The sequence below is a fragment of the Buteo buteo genome, chromosome 7 (assembly GCF_964188355.1).
Source record: "Buteo buteo chromosome 7, bButBut1.hap1.1, whole genome shotgun sequence".
Lineage (NCBI taxonomy): Eukaryota > Metazoa > Chordata > Aves > Accipitriformes > Accipitridae > Buteo > Buteo buteo.
In genome coordinates, this window is record NC_134177.1 from 47,531,877 (window position 1) to 47,556,391 (window position 24,515).

The 24,515-nt window shown below is 39.2% G+C and overlaps 2 protein-coding genes across 9 annotated transcripts; one reads left to right on the forward strand and one right to left on the reverse strand.

Annotated features, from left to right (window-relative positions):
• Positions 1 to 269: 269 nt before the first annotated feature.
• On the reverse strand, positions 270 to 2,937 carry TXNDC17 (thioredoxin domain containing 17). The gene is made up of 4 exons (XM_075033125.1): positions 2,653 to 2,937; positions 1,580 to 1,661; positions 1,209 to 1,284; positions 270 to 559 (listed from the first exon to the last, which is right to left on the reverse strand). The coding sequence occupies exons 1-4, from the start codon at positions 2,792 to 2,794 to the stop codon at positions 491 to 493; spliced, it is 369 nt and encodes a 122-aa protein (XP_074889226.1). The 5' UTR covers positions 2,795 to 2,937; the 3' UTR covers positions 270 to 490.
• On the forward strand, positions 2,800 to 23,225 carry KIAA0753 (KIAA0753 ortholog). 8 transcript variants are annotated; one of them, XM_075033116.1, is made up of 16 exons: positions 2,800 to 2,943; positions 3,973 to 4,116; positions 5,210 to 5,822; positions 7,162 to 7,268; positions 7,558 to 7,620; positions 8,454 to 8,669; positions 9,832 to 10,042; positions 11,415 to 11,614; positions 12,774 to 12,943; positions 13,753 to 13,839; positions 14,006 to 14,093; positions 15,431 to 15,604; positions 16,693 to 16,774; positions 18,712 to 18,832; positions 19,004 to 19,228; positions 21,579 to 23,225. In XM_075033116.1, exons 2-16 carry the CDS (start codon positions 4,027 to 4,029, stop codon positions 21,694 to 21,696), a joined length of 2,565 nt encoding a protein of 854 aa, XP_074889217.1. In that variant the 5' UTR covers positions 2,800 to 2,943; positions 3,973 to 4,026; the 3' UTR covers positions 21,697 to 23,225. The 8 variants fall into 8 exon arrangements, 7 of the variants coding, with proteins under 7 accessions (XP_074889217.1, XP_074889221.1, XP_074889216.1 ...); XM_075033120.1 differs by lacking the exon at positions 2,800 to 2,943 and adding an exon at positions 3,020 to 3,207 and having other exon boundaries at positions 15,434 to 15,604; XM_075033115.1 differs by lacking the exon at positions 2,800 to 2,943 and adding an exon at positions 3,071 to 3,207.
• The last annotated feature ends 1,290 nt before the right edge of the window (positions 23,226 to 24,515 follow it).

Consider the following 24,515-nt stretch of genomic DNA (forward strand, 5'->3'; position numbering starts at 1 on the left):
ACTGAACAGATAAGCCATTAAACATCTTTGGCATTGAAAATTTAACTTAACGGCTTCAGTAGCTATGTGAAGTCAGATTTAGGAAGAATAAGGAGGTTTTTCTGTTTCTCTTATGCCCCCCCTTATTCACTATTGAAGGTATAACGTGGCTTCTCTTACGCCCCCCCTTATTCACTATTGAAGGTATAACGTGGCAGTTCACAATTACTGAAGAGTAAAACTTGACTTCTCTCCGTTTGTAACATGAGCTCAGCTCCTCTGAAAAGAGACTGTTTGCAAATTCAAGTTTATTTGAACATGAAAGGAAAGATACAGTTTTTTGTTGCAAGATTTTAGTGGAAGGTTTGGACCTAGAATTTAATGACACTTATTTTGACTAGTCTGAAGTAATTAACCATCAAAGTTTTTTAAAAAGTTTAAGGATTCCTTGAAAGGACACTGCACATAACTTGAGATTAACATCTTTGTAAATGATTGACTACTGGAGGATTTAGTCTTCAGTAAACAACATACGCACAAGTTCTGCTTTAAAACATTCTTCTTCAACCAGCTTCTGAGGCTGAAAGAAAAATTAAGATGTTTTAAGGGCAATTCAAAAACCTGTTCTAGACTAGAGCCATTTGTACATACTAACATTACCCATACTCCAGCAATTGTTTTTCGGGGCAGGGTAGTGGAGTAGAGTGGAGCAAACAAGGTAAGAAAACTGAAAAATGCCTGAAGGTTTTCTGGCCTTGGAAGATGCATTTTTAAGAAAGTAACTACTAATTTAAATAATATGCACAAGTTAAAACTTGAGCTGTAGTCTGTCTGAGTCAAGAGTGTACTGCACATAACTTGTTTCACTCCTGTAATTCAGCATTTGGATTTTTTAAAATTTGAGGAGCTGCAAGTCGGGAAGCTAACAATACATTGCTATGAATTTTCTCTACCCCTCAACCACTACCTGCTGAGTGTACATATTTTCTTTACTATATATTTACTATAGACAAAATTATACAGAAAGCAGAGTGGTTCTCTCTTGAGGAATTGTTTGAGCCAGGAAGAGTGCACGGGTGGGAGCAGAAGAGCTGTTCCTAATTGTCTGCTCTTTTTAAACAAGAGAGGGTATCAGAAAACATGCATGACTAATTCATTTAGTGCCATAAGCTCCTGCCAGTTTCCCATTTGAATGCCTGTAGATCCCAAACATACAATAAATCACTTACTGTTCCATATTTAAGTAGTGTAGGCACTCCTGTTAGTTTCAGATTCTTCCTGAATTCATTGTTGGGATCTTTCCAGCTGTTCAGGAAGAAGGGGTTAAGGACAGCTTGTAGAGGTGCAGTTTGAAGTCAGCCTGTTAAAATTCCTTCAAAATGATGATTCAAAGGTCTTTGCCTCACACCTCCCCAACCCACTTCTCAGAACAAGCATGCAGATAGTTCACATTAGGGATGGGGTAGACCTCAAAACTGAAAAAAATGCTTCATCCCTTGCAGAAAAGGACAGTTCAGTCAGTTGTTCCAACAGGTTAGTTAACCTTCAGTCCACGAATAGCAAAGTTACATCAGTTGTTGGCATTAAAACAGTTACTTACTAGGCTCTGTCTCCTACTAGGCAGTAGATGAATACAGACTCATCAGGCATGTTATGAAGTTCCTTCCTCACAACTGGTTCAGCTAGAGAGTAATTTTTAAAATCTGTTAGTAGTTAATACTTCTACTGTGCTACAGAATCGTATGGATCTACTTTGACCAGCAAGGCTGCTAATTAATGTTATGTCTGCTTCAGGTAGGGATCTGTATTTTGTTTCCTCTGGTTATCCACAAGCTTTGCAGAATTTATTACATGCTCAGTGTTGAAGGGACTTGTCTTTGAGTAAAGGCCTGTTTCTGCTTTAACAAGTAAGAAAAATAATAACTGTCCCCTGTCTGTACAAAAGCCCACCAGAACAGCAGTAAGCAGTCGCCATATGTACTCTGTCATGTATGATCCAGAAAGTTCAGTGCTATCTTTTCTGAGGAACTGCCTTCATCTTCTACTGCCAGATGCTGGCTGGCTGGTCACTTCTGCCTCTGGACACACAAAGCAGAGGTGAGTTAACTGATGATAAGATTCACATCTCATTGTTTGCTGGGCCTCTGCACCAGCCTCCACTGAACAAGATGTTGCATTACATGCCATTCAGCAGAATGCGGCTAACAAGGCCAAGAGCAGGACGGACAGCTTGTTACTGAGGCAGCGGCTTTAGCTAGCTCCTAGTCACAGCCTACGCTGCGGGTAGCGCAGTTAGCAGTTACGCTGGTGACTGCAGCTAGCGCTTGAAACCTGGACCTCGCCCAGTCCACTCACGATCCTCGACAATGGAGCCTGGGTAGGGAGGCGGGATGTTGTGAGGCCGCTCTGCAGCAGGAGCTGCCGGCGGCCCACCTTGCCTGTTCCAGGAAGGGCACCCGCGGCCCCTCAGGCAAATGGGAGAGACGGCGCCTACCGGCGGGCTGCGGCAGCCGGCCCGAGGGCGCGCCCGTCAGCGAGGTCCCCGCGGGGCTGAGCGCGAAGGCGGCCCCGCCGCGGCCGGGGGCCCTGCGAGAGCCGAGGCAGACGGGCGCTTCCCCGCCGCGCCCCCCGCAGCGCGGAGCGGGGGCGTCCCGCCCGCCCCGCGGGCCTCACCCGTCACGCAGTCCGGGCACCAGCTCCTGCCCTCGGCGTCCTTGTCGCCGCAGAAGAGCGCGAAGATGGGCCGGCCGTGGTAGCGCTGCGCCGTCTGCACGAACTCGGCGTACCCGCGGACCTGCTTCTCCTCCCAGCCCATGGCGCCCGGCGGAGGCGGCGGCGGGAAGGGGCGGGCTCCGCCGCGGGCCCGCGTCGGGCGCCGTAGTTCCGCACCGCCCCGGCCGCCTCGCCGCTTCCCGGCGGCCTCTGCGGCGGCGGTTGCCAGGAGCGGGTTTGAACGGCGTCCCGGTAGGTCCCCGTGTGGGCCAGGGCCGCCCGCTGCCGGGAAGGAAGGAAGGAAGGAAGGACGGACGGACGGACGGAAGGAAGGAGGGAGGGCGGGCGGGCGGCCCGGCCCGGCCCGGCCCGGCCCGGCCCGGCCCGCTGGTGCCGGTCTCGCCTGCCCGCTCGCGCGGGCTGCTGTGAGGGCGAGGCGGGGAGCAGGCCGCCGGCGGGCCGCGGGGGCGGGAGCGGCCGCCGCGGGCTGTCGCCGACAGGGCTGGGGGGGGCGAGGTAGGTCGGCCGCCGGGGTCTGACTTGCGGGCGGCTGGAGGGGGGTCGCACCGCAGGGGAGCTCCCCTCGCGAGGGGCGCGTCGTGACCAAAACTGTCGGCAGGCACGGCCAAGCAGGCGTCCGGACTCGGGGTCGTGTGAGGCCAGAAGAGAGGTGCCTGCGGCTGAGCTGAGGTGTGGAGACAAAGTCTGTGGTTCAGTCGCGATAGAAAGTTTTAACAGCGTTATGTGTCGGGTCCTACTCGTTTTTTAATTCTCAGGTGATGGAGACGTAAGTTTCTGGCTGTCTCCACGCATCGCTTTTATTTTAAATGCTTCTCTGTGAAGAAGTTTAGGTATGAGCGTGCCCTTGATCAGTTTTCCTTTGACACTAACTTGTACAGACCTGGCTGCCTTGAGCACTGCCTTAGGCTACCTTGCTAGTCTGTTGTCTTTTCTTACTGCAGTCACCTATTTCCCTTGTAGGCAAGTAATAGCTATAAAGGTTCTGCAGCAGTCTTCTTACGGTTCATAGTGTGAGCCTCATAGTCTGTAATGGTGCTCCTCAGCTCTCCGTGGGGGTGTGTAAAAGAAGGATATAAATTGTAAATTTTGCTTTAAACGGTGGGACTGTACTCTCAATTTTGTGGACCACCTGTGTTAGTACACAATACATTTTCCATTTCTACGTGGCTCCTCAGGTTGGTTCTCTATCTGTTATTCACATCAGACCTGGGATTGCTTTTGAGAGGCAGAAATAATGTATGGTTGTTCTTATGTTCATAGTTGTAATTGTAAGCAAAGGACAAATAACTGGATTTTGAGCATCAAGCCAATGTGATGGGACCAAGCAAGCCAACGATGTCTGATGCTACATTTGCATTTGCTACTCAGCTGTACAGGAATGAAGCAAAGGCTTTACAAACACAGGTATTATCTGACTTCTGCAGCAGTGCTGAATTGGTTTTAATTTGTGATCGTTACAAAAAAGATGGTTATGACCTACTTCCTGAGACAGCCCACTAGTGGGTGTCGAATCTTCATACTTGTTTTCATGATGCTATCATACATAATCTTGACACTGTCCTTTTGTAAGAGTATAGATCAGAAACTACATCTAAATATTATTTACCTCTCTGTTGTGATTTAATCCCAGTAGGCAGCTAAGCACACAGCCATTTGCCCACTCCGCCATGGTGGGGTGGAGGAGAGAATTGGAAAAGTAAAAGCGTGAAAACTCGTGGGCTGAGGTAAAGATGGTTTAATAGGTAAAGCAAAAGCTGGCAGTGTGAGAAGCAGGAAAGGCCTGGACTCCGTGTAAGCACTGCTCAGCAATAATGAAAACATTGGTCTGCTATCAATGCTGTTTTCATCACAAATCCAAAATATAGCACCATACTAGCTACTATAAAGAAATTTAAGTCTATCCCAGTCTAAATCAATACACTATCTTAACCTCTTACTTTACTACATGGAAACAGAACCTAGAAACTTTATTGTGGTAGCATGTTTCAGCTTTCCATTTCTCCTTGATCATGCATCTCCTTCATAATTTCTCCTTCTGTTACCTTTGTAAATTTACTACTGCCTTACTAAACCAGTATGATATAATCCTATCCATTTATATTACTAATGTTAATTGTTCTTATAACTCATTAATTTCATTGTCAGAACTCTTAAAAAAAAAAATAAATCTTTATAAGGGCATTCACTGTCCATTGCCCAGTCACTTTGGAGCAGATTTTTCAATGTGTGTACCCTCCCTAAGGTGCCCACGCTAAGTTGCAGGTAAGTGTCTAATGTTATTTACAAGATGATCTAAGTGCTTAATTCAAAATAATTTTGAAAACTGGCATTTGTCTGAGTGGACAGAATACCTTGCATGCCTTGAAGAAGTACCATCATGACAGAATACATTCTAATATGAAAGTGTATCCATTTTCCTTACTGATATACACTAGAGGTATGTCACCTGTGTAGAGTGCTCTGTGTAACATCAGCTTTTTTTTACACTTTGGAACAGCTCCAGTTTAACAGAAATGTTCCTGCACTTCCAGAGAACTTGGCTCTCAGATTCTCTAACCCCCGTCCAATTATAATAGAAAAACTGAAGGCATCCAATGATCAGAGAAATCTAGCTGGAAGTGAGGACCCCAGCATAAGAAGCTCTGGCATGTTTTCAGCGGTATCTGAAGAGAGACTAAAATTGGCTATTCAGCTAGCCAAAAGGGACATAAAGCGAAGACATCTTGAAGAGCAAGTGAAACAGCAAGTGTTTGGAGATGCTGTCAATAAGCCATTGTTGGCCCAGAAGCCACAACAGCAGAAGACTGAGGTATTTGAAAGTCCAGGAAATAAGAATGCATTGAAGTCTCAAACTTGCTTGAATTATCAGCAGAAACTCAGTCAGCCTTCCAAAGTGGAGACTACCACCTCTGGTGCTAAAGTTTATCTCTACACACCAAATAAGGGAAAGCTAATACCAGCTGTTTTGGACTCTCCACCCACCCATGACACAAGACTGGACCCCAAGCCAAATGTAAACAAAAAAGAAGATAAAAATGTGCAGGAAGTCCTACGGCTGCAAAAAGAATTGAGGAGCTATATCCAGAAAATTGAAGAACTGACTAAAAAAGGTGTAAGACTGAACAATAATTATGTTATATAGATGTACAGTAGTTTGTTGATTTGTTTTTCTTTCTGTTTTTTGCCTTGGATTGGAATCCATATTCAGTTCTGGAATTTTGAGAACCATCTACTTTTTTGAAAAGCAAATAAAAGCTAGAATGGCTAGCCAGTTTAAGCAATATCAGGGTTTATTATCTCTGACTGTTTGTGGTGAGTTCCAATACAACCTGCAATGATAATAAATTAATGGTAGGCTATTTAATAATGTGGGTGAAAAAATACTGGTGTTTGTAGGCCTATTGGCTAGATATTCAGACTACAAAAAACAGTATCATAATTAGCCATATTCTTATCAGTGATGAGAAAGGGGGCAACAGCTGGTAAAATTTCATTTCACAAGTCTGACTCACCTAATCTATGGCTGTGCAGTAGCATGATTAATGTGCTTTCTGACACTGTGTTTTGGGCTAACCCTGGATGGCAGTGAAGCACCACAGGCTTGTGCTCCTTTCCCCCCTGGTGGGACAGAGGAGAGAATAGAAAGATTAAAAGCAAGAAAATTCAGGGATTGAGATAAGGATAGTTTAGCAACAGAAGGAAAGAGGAAGAAGAAGGTAAAAAACAGAAGAAGTGATGCAAAGGCAATTACTCACTACCTCCCACAAGTAGGCCCAATGCCCAGGCAAAGGGCAATGAGCAATGGCTACCTTCCCCCCAAAAAACTCCATTTTTTATTGCTGAGCATGGCATGGAATATCCCTTCGATCAGTTGGGGTCAGCTGTCCTGGCTGTGTCCCCTTCCAGCTTCTTGCACGTCCCCAGCCTACGCACTGGCAGGGCATAGCTGAAAAAGAGAAAGCCTTAGTGCTGTGCAAGTATTGCTCAGCGATAGCCAAAACACTGGTGTATTATCAACACTGTTCTAGTTGTAAATCCAAAACAGCACCGTACTGGTGACTATGAAGAAAACTAACTCCATCCCAGCCAGCTACAGTATACACTGCATCGCTTCTTTTGTAATAACTAGCTGGAGGTTTAACCATTCCTACCTTTGAGTGCTTTACCTGCAACTTTGTCATAAAACTAAGGAGTCACGTGATTCTGTAAGCTGTAACCAATAAGCTATATTGTATAAGAATGTTTAGTCAAATTCTAAATGGAAATGTGATGTAGAGTTAAAATAACTAGTTTGCATTACTCTTCAAGGGAGCCCTGCAAAATATGATACACTGTGTATTGGTTCTGCATGAAAGAGGCTTATTGCTAAATTATGTTTGTTATCATGGCTTAATCAGGATTTTCACAGGTTAAATCAAGACATAAAACTTTACATTTCATGCTTTTTAGGGAGAGAGAGAGAAATTTTAGGTCCTGATGAAGAGCAACGACTTTGCACTAGGAGACAGAAACAAGCTGCACGGTCAGCTCGGATGCTGTATGTACTCCAGCAACAGGTAGGAACTAGCATTTTAAATTGGGATGTATAGTAGCCAGTTTATTGTGATGAATTTGACAGAAATGAACTGAAACAAGAAATTTGATCAGGTTATCTATGAACTTCTATGGCATTCTAGTTCAGATCTGAACGGCGTGATTAATTTCTCTCATGACTGGACAGAGAGATGAGCATCACTGTTGGAAAATTTGGACTTTCACTCAGATGTTACAGTGAAGATTAATTGTTCATTTATAGATGCGGAGCTAATTCTGACTGACTTCCTCCCCCCCTTTCTTGATAAACAGGTAAAAGAAATTCAGGATGATTTAGAGAAACTGAGTCCTCATAAAATCAAACATACCAAAAAGGTAAGACATAATTATCCTTCAGGCTGTGAGTAACTTATTGACAGAAAGTTTCCAGCTAATTGAGTTTGATTGTCTAGGGTACACCCAAGCCCTCTCCAGAAGGGAGATTTTCTTTGTATCTTGCACCTTTCATCTCATTCTTACAGAATTATGTCTTATTTGGTCTGATACAGCCTTTCCTGCTTCCTTCTTCTCCTCAGTTCTTATCTGTCTACAGTAAACTGGAGAGGAAGGCTGTTGGTCTTCTGCTTTTATGTGGGTTCTAATTTCTTCTTCATTCCATTTCCTTTTCTGAATAACACTGTTCTACTCTTGACTACTTTTTTTAACATCCTGTTGATATCTCTCAGTCTTATTAGCCTCCTTTCTGATTTTCGTTGCTCAGTGTCTTTCAGAAAGATAGTACTGAGATCATGCCTAGTGTTTGGCCAATATTGTCTGTTGTTCTCTTGTGCTTTTCCATCACTTGTATTTTCTTCTGTAACAAAAACTGGGGGATGGAGAATGTTCTATGTTTGTGTAATTGTTGCATGTTAGGGTCAAGCCCATGACTACAGTACTCTGTTGGCATAAGTAGTAGAAACATCAGAATATGTTATAACCAGGCTATTTTATCTGAAGCTAGCATGATACTTGATATGAGTACTGTTGTGTAGTACCTTTAGTAGATGACTTAAATGCCTGTTTTGTTTTGTCGCACAAATGGCCTCATATCAATCAGAATTATCCCATGCCTGAGTGTTTCTCTGTGAAATTTTGGCAACAATTCTTTGAATAGTATCAGTATTCATAGAAGCTATAGTTATGAAAGGACTTATTTTTCATTTTTCCAGTCTCGAGCAGTATCCAGATTGGCAGCAGCACACAGAGGAGCTGTACGAGCCTTGCAGGCATTTGCCAATCAGTTTACAGATCAAACAGAGCAGCAGATTCCTACCCACTACAAGGAACTGGGCAGTCTCATTCGACAACTGTCTCTCTGTTCTGCCAAACTAGAATTGGATTCTTCCATTTCTGACATTATCATAGACATTTTGCTGCAAGTTGAGGTAGGAAAACACTTTGTTTTTGCGAAGGCAGAAAAGATGTAGTGAAATATGAGACTGCAAACTAAATTGTGTGTTCACGAAATGGCAGAATATCTTTCTGTTGTTTGGTTGGTTGATTGATTTTAGAGGCCATATTTTCTAATGTGTAAGTACATTTCTAAATAATGGTGGTCTAAAATAGAGTTCCATCCTAAACATGGAAGCTACCTGCTGCTGTTCTTCCTGTCTTTATTGGTTCTCCTGGTAGAATGAGGACTGGCAGTGATAGTGGTAACAAAGCACCAGTTTCTGATTCATATTCCATTTTCAGGACTGAAAGAATTGCATTTTATACATTGGTGTAAGTTACATGTTTATTGTTTTGCGGTGCATGTTTTCATCATCAGGATTAGTGATGAGCATCTGAGACTCACATGTGGTGGTGGGTGCAGAATTGTCCAGGCAGAAGATAAAGTTGTAGCTACAAGAGTTACTTAAGCTCTATGCCCTTCAAATGGCTTTTGTTAGTGATATCTGATGTCTTAAAACATGTTGTTGGTATAATAGAAAAGTTCTGATTCATGTTTCCCGCTGCAGTTCCTACCTACAAGACTTATTTTAAGTAAGAACCTATGTAACCTGAACTATTATGAAACCAGTATTTAATTAATTTTAATAAAAGCAACTGATAAAATAGCCATAAGATATTTTATTTTCCTTAAAATATTGTTCTAACTGTAAGAGCTGTGGTTTTATTTTTACTGCTCTGAACTGCTTCTGAGAACAGTAACAGTGCTAACTGCCTGGGAACAGGAAGGGAGGTAGAGTTGTTTAAGTTTGGATTTAGCATCAGAAGAAGTATCTGTCTGTCTTACCATAGTCATGTGGGCATTTTTATTTTTTTGTCTGTAGCCTTTGTGTCCATTTCTTTTTGAACATGCTGCAAGCAGAAAATTTGCTGGACCCAACTGTAAATACAAAAATGCAAGCCTTTTCTGTAAATTTAAGTTAATAATATCAAGAAGCTTCTGCATGAACAAGCTATCAGGAATCATCACTACAACAAAAACCAAAACAAAACCACACCAAAAAAGTTCCAACTAGTAAAATCTCTTGAATTTGCTTCTCATTATTACATCAGGTTTACTGAAAGAGTAATTAAAATTCTAAATATTTGGTGCAGGATCTGGATTCACTGCTGGAAAAGAAACAAACACCCAAAAAAGTGAAGAAATGTATTTCAGCATCTCAGGGCAAATCTCCAAGGAACACTGAGACATTTCCAGCCAGAAAGCAGCTTACATCTCCAAAAGGAGAAAACAAACTTCTTGTCTTAAAGGGACAGCATGGACAAGAACCTAGAAAACCTCCAGCTGCCAGGAGTCTCTCAACTAGTTTGTATTTTGAATTATTAAATACATTTTTATCAGATAACTTACCATCTGCAGTTCAGTTTTGTAGTGTTACGTGTTGTTGGTCAGAAGTGTGCAACAGCCCATATGTAGTTATCAGATTCACATAGCCTTGTTATGCATTTTTTTCAGCTGGTCCCCTGTTATGATAGACCTGCAGGTTTATATGCCTCTTTATATTACTATTATCACCATGTTCTTAATATTTTTGTCCATTTCTTTTACCGTGGGCTACACTTAGAGTGTTTTTCTGCAGTTACAGACACCTAAATGGCAGTTTACAAGTTGACATTAATGGTGCATACAGAATATTTCCAAATATCTGCCTAGAAAATGCTGTATAAATATATTATTTTTAAATGCAAAGTCACTAACTGTTAGCAAATCTCCAACAAAGCTATTGTTGTTTAACTGTTTACAGTGAAAAGATACGCTGAAGCCTTGGCTCAGGTATTTCCTTGGTTTGTGCAGTTTCTCTACTTTTGAGAGGGGTGGCTTTGTTTTATTCTTACCGGTTCATTAACGTTAATGTCTTCTGCACAGTAATCATAGTTTCAGTACCTAAAGATGTTAACTGATAGTTAAGCTGAAGACTGGTTTTTTTGCACTACTAGTTTGCCATGCAACCATTGGGAGTTGGTTTACTTTATTCTTTTACTTCATATATGAAAGGAAGTGGGCTTTATTGTTTCTGAAGGTATTGTGAGATAAATTTACCACCAATTTTGACACCTCGTGAAAGCCATTATAGCTTATTACATTATTATATAACGTATATTAATTGTTTTTCTTCTTTGGGGTGTCTTTCTCATACCACATACTGTTTTTACTAGAATAGCAAGTATTCCTTTTTACCCCCTAGGTAAGGGTGAGAAGAATTCTATGAGAGGAATTAATCTTTGGCAGTCCAGAGAGACAGTATATTGACAAGCATCTAATGGTTTCCACATGTCTTGCTGCCTAAAAAAGAATGTTTTGTTATCACTGTCTAGACCTCATATGGCAATTACTGCCAAAAGGCTTTCCCATGATTTTCATATATATGTGTATTTTCAAATATCTATATACATATAAATATGTATATGCACACAAAACGCAAAATCTCCTGTTCATTGAAACAGTGTAAGAAAGACAATTTATTTAATACTTGTCAGGAATTACAAGGGGTTTTTTTTTCTTTTTTTTATTTTTTTTTTTAATTTATGATAGCTCTTAAAAGTTCATGATTAAGTATAGCTAGCATAACAGAAGTATCAAATGTAGAAATAAAGATGATTCTTGCCCCTTTCAACTTACAGTTGAAAGTTTATTATTTTTGATACAGATAAACATTGACATGTTGTAAATATTTCAGCAGTTCAGAAGGCAAACAGTTGTGCTCATATACTGCACAATAAATTCCGAGAAGAAAACGACCCACCTGTGCCAGAGAGAAATGCCACTTTACAAGGAAACACAGATGCATTGATGAGAGCTAGAGCTGTAAAAAAAGATCCCATCCTTGAAAGTGGCCCTTGGAAGAAGAAAGGCATGTTATTACCTGCAAAATCACAGGTATGGAAGTGATAAAAGAATTTATGCTTTCTTCTACTTGTCCTCTGGGATTTGTTATATAATGTAAGACACTGTCAAGCTTTGTAGTTCCTCACAATTTTTTTATTCCGATCTAGGAGGCATAGGGGGATAAACTACGTCATCTGCCTACATTATTTCTAGTGGTTATGACTATTTTATCGAATGTTTTTTTGAAAGTAGTGTTATTGTTCCTTGGAAATGCACTGTACAACTAGAAACAATAACAGAATTAGCAAGGAAAACTTCCACTGAAACTAGTTTAATGTTTGAAATTAGCATGTTTATTTTACAACTCAAAATTAAAGCTGAAATATTTTCCTCTTATTGGTCACCCTCTGTCATGAAAAATGCACTCAGCAGTAATGTTGTGCTAATGCTAATGTTACTAGGAGGATATAAGTTAGGCAGATATTTCTTTAATCAATGAAGTATTATAAAACTTCACAATACAAATTCTGCTTCCTGGTAAGTTCTTCTTAGAACCAGCAAGAGGTTTCTGTAATGCAAACAAATGAGTTCTCTAAAGAATATTTCAAAGTGTTAAATTCTGCAAATAGTTGGGTTTTTTTATTAAATGCCTTTTTTTTTTTTTTTTTTTTTTCCCTTGGGGTATCACCTTCAGCTTGAAAAGTCAGATCTGATACAGTAATGCATGCATATGTAACTTTACTGCTTCCCATATCTAGCTATCAGTGAGGATTGTGAGCGGGAAGGTTGAGCATTTCAGTAGTTCATACTGAGGGGACTAGTCTAAGTGTCCTTGTAGCAAATATAAATATAGCAGTATTATAGTTTCATGGCTGAATAAAATGTTACCTTGGAAAACTTCTATTTGGATTTATTAGGAGTTAACATAGAGTCTAGTTCTGAAAATTTCAAAAGAAGTTTTTCCCTATGAAGAGCAACATTGGAAAAATTGGAACTGTTTGCAAAAATAATAGTTGCAGGATTGAGCATATGTTCTTTTCAGGCATAGTGGTACTTCCCTTTACATCAGTTGTAAAACATCCCCATACGTCAACTGTGCAACAAAGCCAGCAGGCATGACTTCAAGACAAATTCTGAAGCAGAATGCAAAATACTTTAAAAATTCAACAACTGGAATGTATGTTTTTAATGTGATTGTGCTGATTTTAAGGGAATGCCGAAATCTCTAAAATCAAGACAGGTACAGCCTCAAGGAAAGCATGCCCGATTTCAAGAGACAACTATAGCTTTCCAGCTAAAAGAGAACAAGCGACTTGTTAAGGAGAGCAGAATACCCTGCGTGCCTCCAAACCCTACACCTCCACCTGTTTCACCTAAGCGGTATGTTCGCAGTCTAGTGGAACCCGTCTTTACCCTGCTTTCCTGTGAAAATGCTGCTGTATCTGTACTAGTAAATAGGCTGGATTTGGCATGGCCATCAGACCATGAAGGCAAGTGGCACAGCACAGCTCGCTACCAGATAGTTGTATTCTTTTCCCCACTCAGCACAAAGTGGCCTTATTCATACAGCCTGGGAAGAGCCATTATGCTTTAAGAGCTTTATGCTTTTTCTTGGGTCAGGTCCAAGTATTCTCTGGGAGTCAAAGGCCAAACTATGCTAGGCGGGGCATTGACAAAACACACAGTATGCAGTATGGATATTCACAGCACTGCTTTAAGAAGGTAAATATTATTTCCCTGTTCCAGAAGGACAAAATATATATCTTTGTCCTAGCCAGTAACAGAGTGCAGGTTTGTTTATTTTAAACTATATTTGGCATCCTGTAGACCAAAGCTCCCCAAATTTAGTTTGCTTTGGGACTGTGGCAGCTGAAGCAGGAGATCCAACTGCTGATCTTGCTGCTGGATCTGTATTAGGCAGTGTGCATGGTAAAGATCAGGAGCTCATCTCCCCAGGCAGTATTTGTGGATAGCCATGAAGTTGCCTGTTTGCCAGTAGCAGAAACATAATTGAAGATCCCTGGTTCTCAGCGGAATTTCCTGGCTTTTATAGTCTTAAAGTTGGTATTAATTTTCTCTCTGAAGTTTTTTGCAAGTTTTCTAAACTAAGACTCGGAATCACATGATTTTATTCTTCAGTAGTCAGAATGTGCATTTTGTAACCCTCTGTTACTGTTTTGTCTTGGAAGACTAGCATGGCTTGAAGCAGAAACTTCAAGAGTCAAGGTTCTAAGTGACCTTCACAGAGGAGAAATGAAAAAAATACAAAAGTTAAGGTAATGACTTTCTTTGAAGAGCTAATAAATGGTGTCAGATCTGATATGGTCTTCTCCCCACTCCCACCAGTCCCTCAAAAAGTACATTTATGTGTTTGGGGTTTTTGAATTATTGTTGTCATACCAAGTTTCAGAATGGCATTGTCATTTGTTCTTTTTTGTGTAGGTCACAAAGTGCTTCTCCAGCCCAGCATGCAGACAAAGTTGAGAAGGCAGTATGGGAGCGCTTAGAACCTCCGTTAGACAGGACACAGGTAGTAGGTCAAGCTCATGCCACTGTTTGAAGGATGCCTTTAGAGCTGTAAAACATTTATAAAGGGGCAACACACAGTTTCTTTTGAACTTAATGCAAGTCATATTTATGTAGTCAACTCAGTTTTTGACATTTGGGGAGTTATTTCCATTTCAGTATGTGGGTCTTGAATTATTGTAATGAAGTTTGGCAAAACTGCATTAAATTTTATTTGGTTAGCTTCTTGTCAGATAGATGCATTTTAAGTTGTTTTTGAATGGTTGTAACAGTTCCATGCTGAACATGACTGGACTTGATAAGATTACTTCAATAATTCTTATAATACCATATTTAATGCCTAAATAAATTTAAACTGGTAATATTAATGACTAATAATACAGAAAGCTTGATTATCATGAGAGGATTTACATTTTATTTGGAAGAGCCATCTCTCCTTGGAAACAAACTGTCATTTGAAGGATTCTTCATTTATAAACCACCTTTTAACTCATGCAGCTGAGAAGGTATATTCTGTCTGTATGTTATAGGTAAAGCTGTTTGACATTTAAGGTTAATTTTTATCTTTGCTATATAGCAGAATGCATCTGGAAAAGTAGTACTGATTTCCCAAACTTAGCAATTTCAACTTACATAAGCCACATCTTTATAAGCATGTGTGCCTTCTAAAGAATGTTTTGTAACCATGTACATTATGAAACAATGAGAAAGCTCCTTCCAACATCATCTCTTTTGTATATTTTTTGCTTGATGTGACCTTGAATGCATAAAGTTGCTCAGGGGTTAAAAATGTTTTCACATAAAATAATACAGGTAAATGAATAGTGATATTGTACCACAGCTAACTGGTAAAATTGAACACAATTGAAACCTACAGCTGTGGCCTGGACCCTATATATTTACTCATCACCACCTGGAGCTGCTGTGAGACTGTTCCTGTGTGATAAGTTAAATGTGTGTGTAGTGTTTCATAAGATGAGGGCCTTCATTTCACTTTATTGTATTCCTGGGTGATGTCTGAACCTGCGGCAGTTTCGCCTTCAATTTAGGAACATAGTTGTGTGGCAAGCTTTTTCCATATTCATTGATTTTATTGGTAGGAACATACTAAGCTGTTTTTTATTGATTTGGCTTATTGTGTGGGTAGAAGGAAACAAGAATTTGTTTGGATTTTCATTGAAGGGAAAAGTTGAAATGACAATTGGATTATTTCCACGAGCTGCTGTAAGAAATGTTTGATTTGTAAGCATTCTTTTCCCTCAGTTGTTTTTGTGGGTGTTTTTTCTTTTTTTTTCTTGCATTGGCTGTGTAGTTTTTTGTTTGTTTGTTTGTTTTAAATAGCAGGTTGCAGCAAATGCAGATATTCTGAGTGAAAAGCTATTGGATGATCTTTTGGAAGATACTGCTCAGGAACTGTGGAGTATGGAGCAGCATGAGAGACTCCAGACAGAGGCTCTGCCTATGGCTGACACACATAGTCTGGATTCAATGTTGCAAAGAATGGAAGAAATTGAAGTAAGATTTTTCTCTGTTGGTTGGTCTCATTAGTGCCAGTTTCTTGTTTACTGTCCATAAATTGTAATATCTGTAAGTATCTACATTCTTAAATGAAGCAAGGTCTGACTGGATCATTGTGTGAAATGAAAGACTTGGAAGGAGTTTACACTTCAGCAAAACATGTAAGAATAGAAGAATGTTTGCCCTAATGGTTTTATTGCTAGCTTAAGCGTTGGTAGATCTGAGTTTGCTTTCCTCCCACCTCAAGACTTTGTGGCTTAGATTATTGTATGTGAATGGGAGAATCAGTATGGCGATTATGTTGATTGTCTCACAGATTGGAAAGTATTTGAATGTTTATGAATTAAATTTTTTTTTCCATTTTTTTGTGATACAGGATCCTAGTATTCTAGTAGCATGAGCATCTCGAGGAAATATGCTCTAGCAATCCAAAATATTTTACAGGGCAACATGGGGAGGTCAGACAAATACATGGTTATCTCTGTCCTTATTTATCCATCTTTCTATGTAAATATTCATGAAGTTATAACTTACTTGACTTGAACTTTCTTATATATTGGTTTCTTAAAAATTTTTCTTTGATCAGCTTTTCCATAGTTTTTGGTTCAAGTCCTATTTCAACCTTCCTGTTCTGTGAAATTTATCATAACTTAGAACTACTGAGTTTAGTGCCATTTACTTCTAGACATGCATTCATACATTGGAAGCGTGAAGCTTACATTGTGCAGTGTCCTTATCCACATGAGGCACTTAAGCATACGTTTGAATTCGCTATTGGTAAGGGAGGAACAGCATGAGGGCCCTTCAGTTGTTTGGCTAACTGCTGAAACGGGAGGAGTTGCCATGGTACTGGCAACTAGTTGAGTCTTCAAATATGGCATTTTGAACAAGATTATTATCTGTGATTTCAGATTTCTGTGTTATGTGAACTAGGCAAAATAACCTTTTCTGTGTTATGTTAACTAGGCAAAATAAGCCTACTTTGACCAAGGAGGATCATGACCTGCTTTCCTATTGGGTGATAACTAGTATAGCTGAACTGCTAAGTATGTGTTGATTGATTAATTTTGTATGTTCAAAACCAGAGATACCAGGAGGCTGTACGCAGGAGATTCACCCGGATTGCGTACAGTGATTCCGAGTTCTGGGGCCAGGAGGACAAAATGGGTAAGTCTCTTTTTAATGCCACTTGGTTTTCCTGTAATTGCATCTTTAAATTCAGATGTTTTGAGATCAAAATCATTGGATTATATGTGATGAAATAGCACCATCCAGACACATTTTTTACTATAACTGCTCCTTTCAGAGGACTGTTTCTAAAATATAGTTCTAAAATCTGTATTTTAAAAAGGAAGGATCTCTTCTGAGAACAGGCTGTCATTTTCTGCAAGCCTTTATTGGGGCTGCATTTGGATGGAAAGCACTGCTAGTGCAACTTAGCTGAAGGATAGGAGTCTTTAACACATACTTCCAATCATCAAATGTAAAGTTTGAATGTTGTCCATTTTCTAGGCATTTGTCATTCCTTAACTTAGATATTTTCTTTTCTACCAAAATGTGAGTAGTGATTTTTGTGCAGTGAAGATGATATTCCATAAGTACCTACACTCCCAATTCATCTGTAAGCTACTTGAATTTACTGCCGAAGACAGCTAGTTTACTTTCTAAGTCTGAGGTATCCTAAAGCCACTTCACTTCTTTTCTTGTTAAGCTCTTCATGACTTGCCTGTCTTCAGTTTTGAGAAAAGGACTGGCAAATCTAAATCTTAATCTTGAAAAGAGTATTTAGTGTGTTCTCATGTGACTTGATTCCTTTGAAACACCATTTATTACTTAGCAGTAATCATTTTCATGCTGATTAATTCAAAATTATTCATAACAGTTCACAGGCTGAGGTAAGGTATAGTGAAAAAGTCTGTTCCTGCTGTTGATTTCTTTAGGCAGGAGCAAGCAGATATTTATCTTCTAGTTTGCTTCTCCCATTTTCTTTCCTTTGTTTTAATAAACTATCAGTTTAAATGGCTTAGAGTTCATGAGTGAATGTTAGGTAAATATTAGTGTAGCAGTGAATCAGTAACAGTTTAAGGTTTTTCTGGCAGACACAGAAGATAATATTAAATTACTTAAGCTTAGAAGATTTTTCTCTTTCCTTATTCCTTTCAAGTGATGGTGATACTGTTTTTAGATCTTGCAGTGTACATGCAAGTTTAATTTTTACAGCCTCAGAAAATCTGGATTTTTCTGTACAGAATTCATTATCCAATGTCCTTCAGCAAAAAGTATTTAATCCTTGAAAAAAAACACAATTTGGATGCTTCCAGTTCACATTAATCACATTTTTCCTGCTTGTTTTTATTGGATAGAAAAATACATTAAAGAATATAGAATACTTCAGATTAAAGATATAACTCACTTTTCACATCAGATTAAATTTTTAATTGAGAGGGACCTAAGTAATATTAGTAGAAAACTGTTCACTAATGAAAGGTAGCATTCCAAACAATAGTTTGATGTTTCCCATACATAGGTGTACATACTTCAATATCGCTTGCCACAGTGGCATGCTGATAAGGATGACTTATGCTTGTCGCTTTTCCCGTCCCCCTGCTCTGTTCTTTATCGTACTATTTGACTGAGTACAACAGTGAAGCAACACTGATCTTCCGAGCTGAGTGTCTGATCACATACTGACTTTAATGGAACTGTGGGTTTTTTACACCAGTTGGAAAAATCCCACAGTAAGACTGGTAAAGACTTAGCCCAAGTCTTGTTGGATTTTTTTCCATGTCTTCGATCTACTGCCAAGCTTAATAGGCTACACTCATTTTAGAGTGGTATTTTCTCTCTCTTCTCTAGAAGAACCCACTGACACAACAAACTATTTATACTAAAGATAGGATTTCTAAAATGCTCAGCTTTAATACACCAAGCTCTTGGAAATCCTATATTGAATTTACATTTTAGGGGCTTGTCACCTTCAATACTTTACTTATCCGAAGGATTCCCCTTAAAAGAAGCAAAAGTCTTTGTGAGGACTTACCTGCAGTAAATGTAGTTTTTCTCTTCCAAAAAAACAATTTTAAATGTTATTTTCCTCCTTCTAGAACAACAAATTGCATCAATAGCTAAAAGACCTACATCTCCTCATCCAATTCAGATAACCAAATTAATTGGACGCACAGAGCCAGAAGTGAACATTTTATTTGAAAAAGTTTTTGATGGCAAGTAAGTAGAATATTTGGCCTTACATTAAACTGTGGTGCGTATGAGCTGTATGTCTTCATTATAGTGTTTTCATTACAGAAAATGATGGTTACTATTTGAAGAGATTTTCTGATCCTTCAAAAAGATACTTGAAAATCTAGTTCTTGCTTAACAACTGTTTTATCTTTTCAGTGGTGTTGAGGAAAACAAAGAAGCAGAGGAGAAATTGCAGACTGAAAATGACATTCTGCAGCCCTTGACTCGGAATTCTCTGCAGAAAGAGTGCTGTGTCTGTCTGTCTGTGCCAAAGCATATGCTCCAGAGCATCTTGGATTATAACAGCAGATACAAGCATCACTTAAAGCTTATTTCACATGAGGCAGTAGGCAGTTTCAATCCATGGCAGATCGCTGAGAGGTATATGAACTATCTTCATGTTTTTGAAGTGAATGTATCAGCTGATTAACAGGTTTTTCTGTCCTTATTCAGGAAAGGAGTAGGGAGGGTGCCATTTAAATTCCAAATTGAAAGCCACAAGCAGTCAGCTATTGGACTGTTTCTCTGCTGGAACTTGGTGTTCATGGATTTTTTTAGGTAGTTTGATAAAACAAAAGGATGTGGGAGCAGAATGTCCTGTAGGAGTGATTATTTTCATGTCTTTCTATGGTGTTACCACAAAAACAACTATGTAAAATACAGAGTAACTGAAATTATTTTCAGAAGACTATCATCAACAGGTAAATTGAAGGAAAACAAAAATAACTTTTTTTCTTTTTTTTGAGTGAAAAAGAAATAAAGCACTGTAAACAATTGTGCAAATTCTAATCTTTGTGGAGAGGGATTACGAAGTTGGTGTTTCATGGAACAACAGTAGATATTCTTTAAAAAGAGGCCACTGGCCTTAGCACAGATGTCAGTGCTTTCTCTTCCACAAGTCTTCATGCTTCACGGAGCTCACTGCAGGAGGTGTGACATAGGTGGCTTACCATCCCTTAGTACAAATAGAAGAGGTGAAGAAACTGTAAGTAACAGTCTCTCTGCTGTTCACTTCCTGGCAGAGAAAAATTGTCACGCTTAATGTCTGCTCAGCAAGCAGGGCAACGTAAGCTGAAATACCCACCCTTGCACTGAAGCTTGAATAAGTATTTTGATTGCTCAGTACCAGGTATAGCAACTAAATTATATCACTGGTTATCATTTCCTTGCACTTTTCTTGAGTGATTGCCTATAATCACCTAGAAATCGTTTTAAATATGTACAAGATATTTCAGAAATCACCTATTGGTCTTGTAAAGTCCCAGCCGCAAAAAAGCATGGAAATACAGGCTGAACTTGAACCTTGCTAGTCCTGTTCTTTGAGAACTGAAGAAATACTGGCACAACATGAGTTGGCATAGAGGGGTCATTAATTCCCTGCAGAGCAGAAATTAGAAGACTTCTGACTATGGGAGGAGAGGAATGAAAGAAGAAAACTCTGGACTATTAAGAAAGAATTACAAAATCTAACTTCAGTGGTTGTAGATGGAGTGGTTTGCCATAATTATCTGTATTGGCAGATTGGACATCAGGCTTAATTGCCAAGAGTTTTTAAACTTCTGCACACATTTTTGATGTATTTAAATCAGCTCATTTGAGTAACATTTGGCATCTGCATCAGTGTTTCCAGGAACAGATCCTGCAATATTTCAGATGATTTGCATGTGTGAAGTTAATCATATGTGGTGATGGTTTTGCTCAATTGTGGATAAGTAGGCAAATGTTTTAATAACTGTGGTTAGACCACTGTATTTGAATCTGCTGAACTAAACCACTGAAATATGCCTTGTCAGTTCTCAGTACCGTCATTCTGCCTTCTGAGCTGTGCTCCTTTTTATAATCGGAGTGAGGCTGGGTAGTTCAAGGACTGGCACCTTCTTGGGATTGGCAGATGGATTAAATGGCAGTGAATCTCTCCTGACAGCTGAATTCCACTGCTGCCATTTGCCTGATAACATGTTGTTACTTGAAATCAAACTACAGATGCAATCTGATATCCAGCATACTTCATTGACTTACTCTTACCACCAGAGGGCATTATAAATCTTTTTACATAAAATAGTCTCCCATCAACGTTTAAAAGAAACACTCCCATGCTATGCTCAAAAGGTCTTAGAAAGACTAACTTTATGATAATTTAGGATACATGCACAACTGAAGAGAAGTTTTCAAGAGGCCAGTAAACAATTGTGTTCTTATGCTAAAATAAAACTACCCTTTAGTTAGAAGGGTAATTAAATAAAAATGTTACCCGTCTGTAACATCTGCTGTGGTCCAGAGATCACTGAAAATTGAAATTTCTCATCTCACTTTTCCTTAAACTTTATTGCTGTCAGTAATGCCTGATTCAGTGGCAGCTAAAATCAATAAGAAGCTTCCCATTTACTTCAATGGCCTTTGGATGAGCACCATAGTATGTTAACTCTTGTTCCCAAAGCAGAATTAGTATCTAAGAGTTTGAAAAAAGGAAGCAACCAAGATGCCTCAACACTTTTAAGCCTGAAATATGTCCTTTTCTATGAACCAGTCTGAGGAGAGAATTTCTGATATCTTATACAACGCATACCAGAACACATATCAGATCTTTTTTTGGGCTAAGCAGTAGAAAGAATGAAAAAAACATGAGTATTTGCTTTTTCAAATCAAATCATTGATATCAATGGAATGAATTACTGGAATTTGAAATCTGACTTTCTGAACCTTTTCCTTTTCTTCCCTCCCTCTCCCTCAGTCTTGCAGAGCAACTAACAGAAGAAGCCCTAAGTGATGTGGCAGCAGAACTGCAGGATGTTTGTGAGGATTATGCAGAAGCTGTGTTCACATCAGAGTTTTTGCAGCCAGATCAGTAAATACTTTCAAATCTGCCCCATTATCAAATGCAACATCAACCTCAGTCCAACAGTGTTATCAGATGATCTCATTTTTCATGTTGTTTTAAAAGTCTGTGAGATTCTGTTCACAAAATGAATTGACTCCATCAAGGATTCATCTCAGGTTTTTATAAAACCATTATCATAATGTTTTCCTTTTCAGACTTTATTATACTGCATTTATCAGGCCTTTTTTTTCCCCCCCCAAGTGTTTCAATAGAATGAAGTAAACTGTTACAGGTAAAGTTTATATATTTTGATAGGAATACTGATCCGTTTGTATACCTGTATTACTTCATTCATTTTTATGTGTGATCTTCTGAGGAGGAGGACTGGGTTCAAGCAGTGTCACGAACTTTACTGTGCCTCAATTTTCTGCTTTAAAATTGAAAGAATCTGACTTACCTACCTCATAAGGGAGCTGTGGGCTTGAGTTTACTCTTCTCAGTAAAATCCATTGTATACATCTGATAGCCATGTCAGAAGAATGAAGCATTATTCATATTTCTAAAGCCAGAATGGAACAGCCCAGAGTAAAACGTGTTTGGTTTGCTGTTTAGGGCTTTCAGTGTCATGTAAGAAAGATGTCTGACCACCATGCTTAGCACATATACTAGGATTAGTTCTTTTGGGGATGTGGCTATCCAAAGGAAGGATTCTTATGGCACAGAATTAAGCAGATGTAAAAACTTTAGCTTGGCTGTATTCATAGGCCAACAGCCTGTTTGGACTCTTGCAATCAACTTCTGAATGTAGTACCTCTTCTGTTGGTTTCTGAACATCACTAGCACATTATGCACAGACAAATGAGACCTTTCAATAGAAGTACATCATGGAGATTTTCTTCCTTTTTTTCTTAAACTAGTCCCAAATATTATAATTTTATCAGCATTTAGTGATACAACCCTACTTTCCTTACTCTAAGAATCCCATTGAAATCAAGAACAACAAAATAACAGTTGGCATTTCTGCAATACTGAATTAACTTGTTCGTTTCAAGAAATCAATGTATTAGTTTGGGTTATGTCTGGAGCAAGCAATGAATAATAATTATTTATGGTAGTATTCTAGGGAATTGCAAATTCAACCCTTGAGGTAACTGAAAAACCAATATGACAGTCTGCTGCTTTTGACAATTTTTTTCTCCAATAGTGTTCAACCTAGAACAGAATAATTTTTAACCTTCTAAGATTATTTTTATTGCCTCTAATTAGAACATACATTTTAAAAATAATTTTGTTTTTATTGAAGCCTGGTTTACCTTTTTGTTTGTCTTGAATTTGCACCAAATGTAATGATGTAAATATTACTGCTGATGTGTGACTTCGCTGATGTGTGATTTCTGTGATTTGAAACACAATGTTTTTTATTTCTAAGATTACAGAGATAAGCCTGTTTTTTAAGTCCAAAAGACTAAACCCATAGCATCTCTATGTATGTATATATATGCTTGTGAAAGTATTTTCAAGATGTTTTATTTTTTAATAAACAAAACTTGTTTCTTAGGACTGAACATAGTTTTAATTTAAGATAACTTCCATCTGAACCCATTTGGAATGGTCAGCACCCAACATGTAAGGGAGACCCTAGCAACATTAAAAGAGTCAGACTACCATATGCCTCAAAGTAATGTGGTCATCTGTCAAGGTAAACATACTTTCTTTCTTAAATCTCATGGTGCTGTGAGTGATATCCTCTGACTGATGATGCCAAAGTGAACTGTTATTTTGGATGAGAATTTTGTGGCATTCGGGTGCCGCCTTGGAGCAGAAATGGGTGGAGAGTGAAGGCTTTAGGTAGGATTCCTGACTTCACACTCTTCAGTCCTTCCTAAGGAAGTTAAGTAAAGGATTTTGTAATGCATTATTTACATATGCAAGCTAGACAATAACAAAGTTTCTACCCTGAAAAATTTCATAATGTAGGGCTTCGTCTTAAAGTGACTCTGCATGTCATTCTTCCCAAGGGACAAATTGGCATCAAGCTGGATAAACATTATACATGTGCTAAATTCTTGTCACAGTATATTGATAGAGACTATTTATGGGGCTGAAATCTGCAACCATAATACCACTGCAATTGTTAGCTATGCATCTGATGTGCCGTGTTAACTGGCCATGCACTTATTTAAAGCACAGTCATGCATCTGAGTCCATACTTCTTTAAAGTTAAGTCATGGGAGAGTACTAGAAGCCGTTTCAGATTTTAAAAGTATTTTAATGGTATAGACAGCGAAGAATACATTTTCTTGAAGACTGCACTGTTTCTCATTGCTGAAAGTCTTTAGAAACAGCTTAGATATCCAAAATACACTATTCCACCTGGTGTGCAGAGGGTCTACTTCCATGCATCTGGACTAGATTTCATTGTAAGAACTTTGCAGGCCTGTTTTTTTCTTGATTATGTGCAAGTTTATTTGGTGTCAGAACTGTGAGAGGGAGGAAGCAAAACCAGCATGAAAATTCAGTGGTTCTATAGACGTGTGGATGACTCCCACAAATATCAATTGCTGCATATATAGCTGATGTAGAATTAAAGTTTACAGAGTTGTTCGGAGTAATTTAGGTGATGACTGGTAGAAGCGTCTCAGAGCAGTTTGGTGCAAGGGCAGTGCCATATTCCGGATGCACCAGCAGGCATTAATTGCCCAAACCAGCCTGCCTGGGACCTCTGCCCATGGCCAAGAGCCCCCCGTGCAGTCAGGCCAGTCCTCGTTCCTTGCCAAAGCTGTGCCACAGGTACAGCCACATCCAGTCCTGTCCCCTGCTCATCCAGACTCACTTGACCTTGGCTCCAAC

Coding starts and splice junctions, on each gene's coding strand:
- KIAA0753 (XM_075033116.1), top strand. CDS start 4,027: ATGGGACCAAGCAAGCCAACGATGTCTGATGCTACATTTGCATTTGCT. Junction 7,621..8,453: donor AAATCAAACATACCAAAAAG/GTAAGACATAAT, acceptor TCATTTTTCCAG/TCTCGAGCAGTATCCAGATT. Junction 14,094..15,430: donor CTCCGTTAGACAGGACACAG/GTAGTAGGTCAA, acceptor TGTTTTAAATAG/CAGGTTGCAGCAAATGCAGA.
- TXNDC17 (XM_075033125.1), bottom strand. CDS start 2,794: ATGGGCTGGGAGGAGAAGCAGGTCCGCGGGTACGCCGAGTTCGTGCAG. Junction 1,285..1,579: donor CTAGTAGGAGACAGAGCCTA/GTAAGTAACTGT, acceptor CTTCCTGAACAG/CTGGAAAGATCCCAACAATG. Junction 560..1,208: donor CACTACTTAAATATGGAACA/GTAAGTGATTTA, acceptor TTTTTCTTTCAG/CCTCAGAAGCTGGTTGAAGA.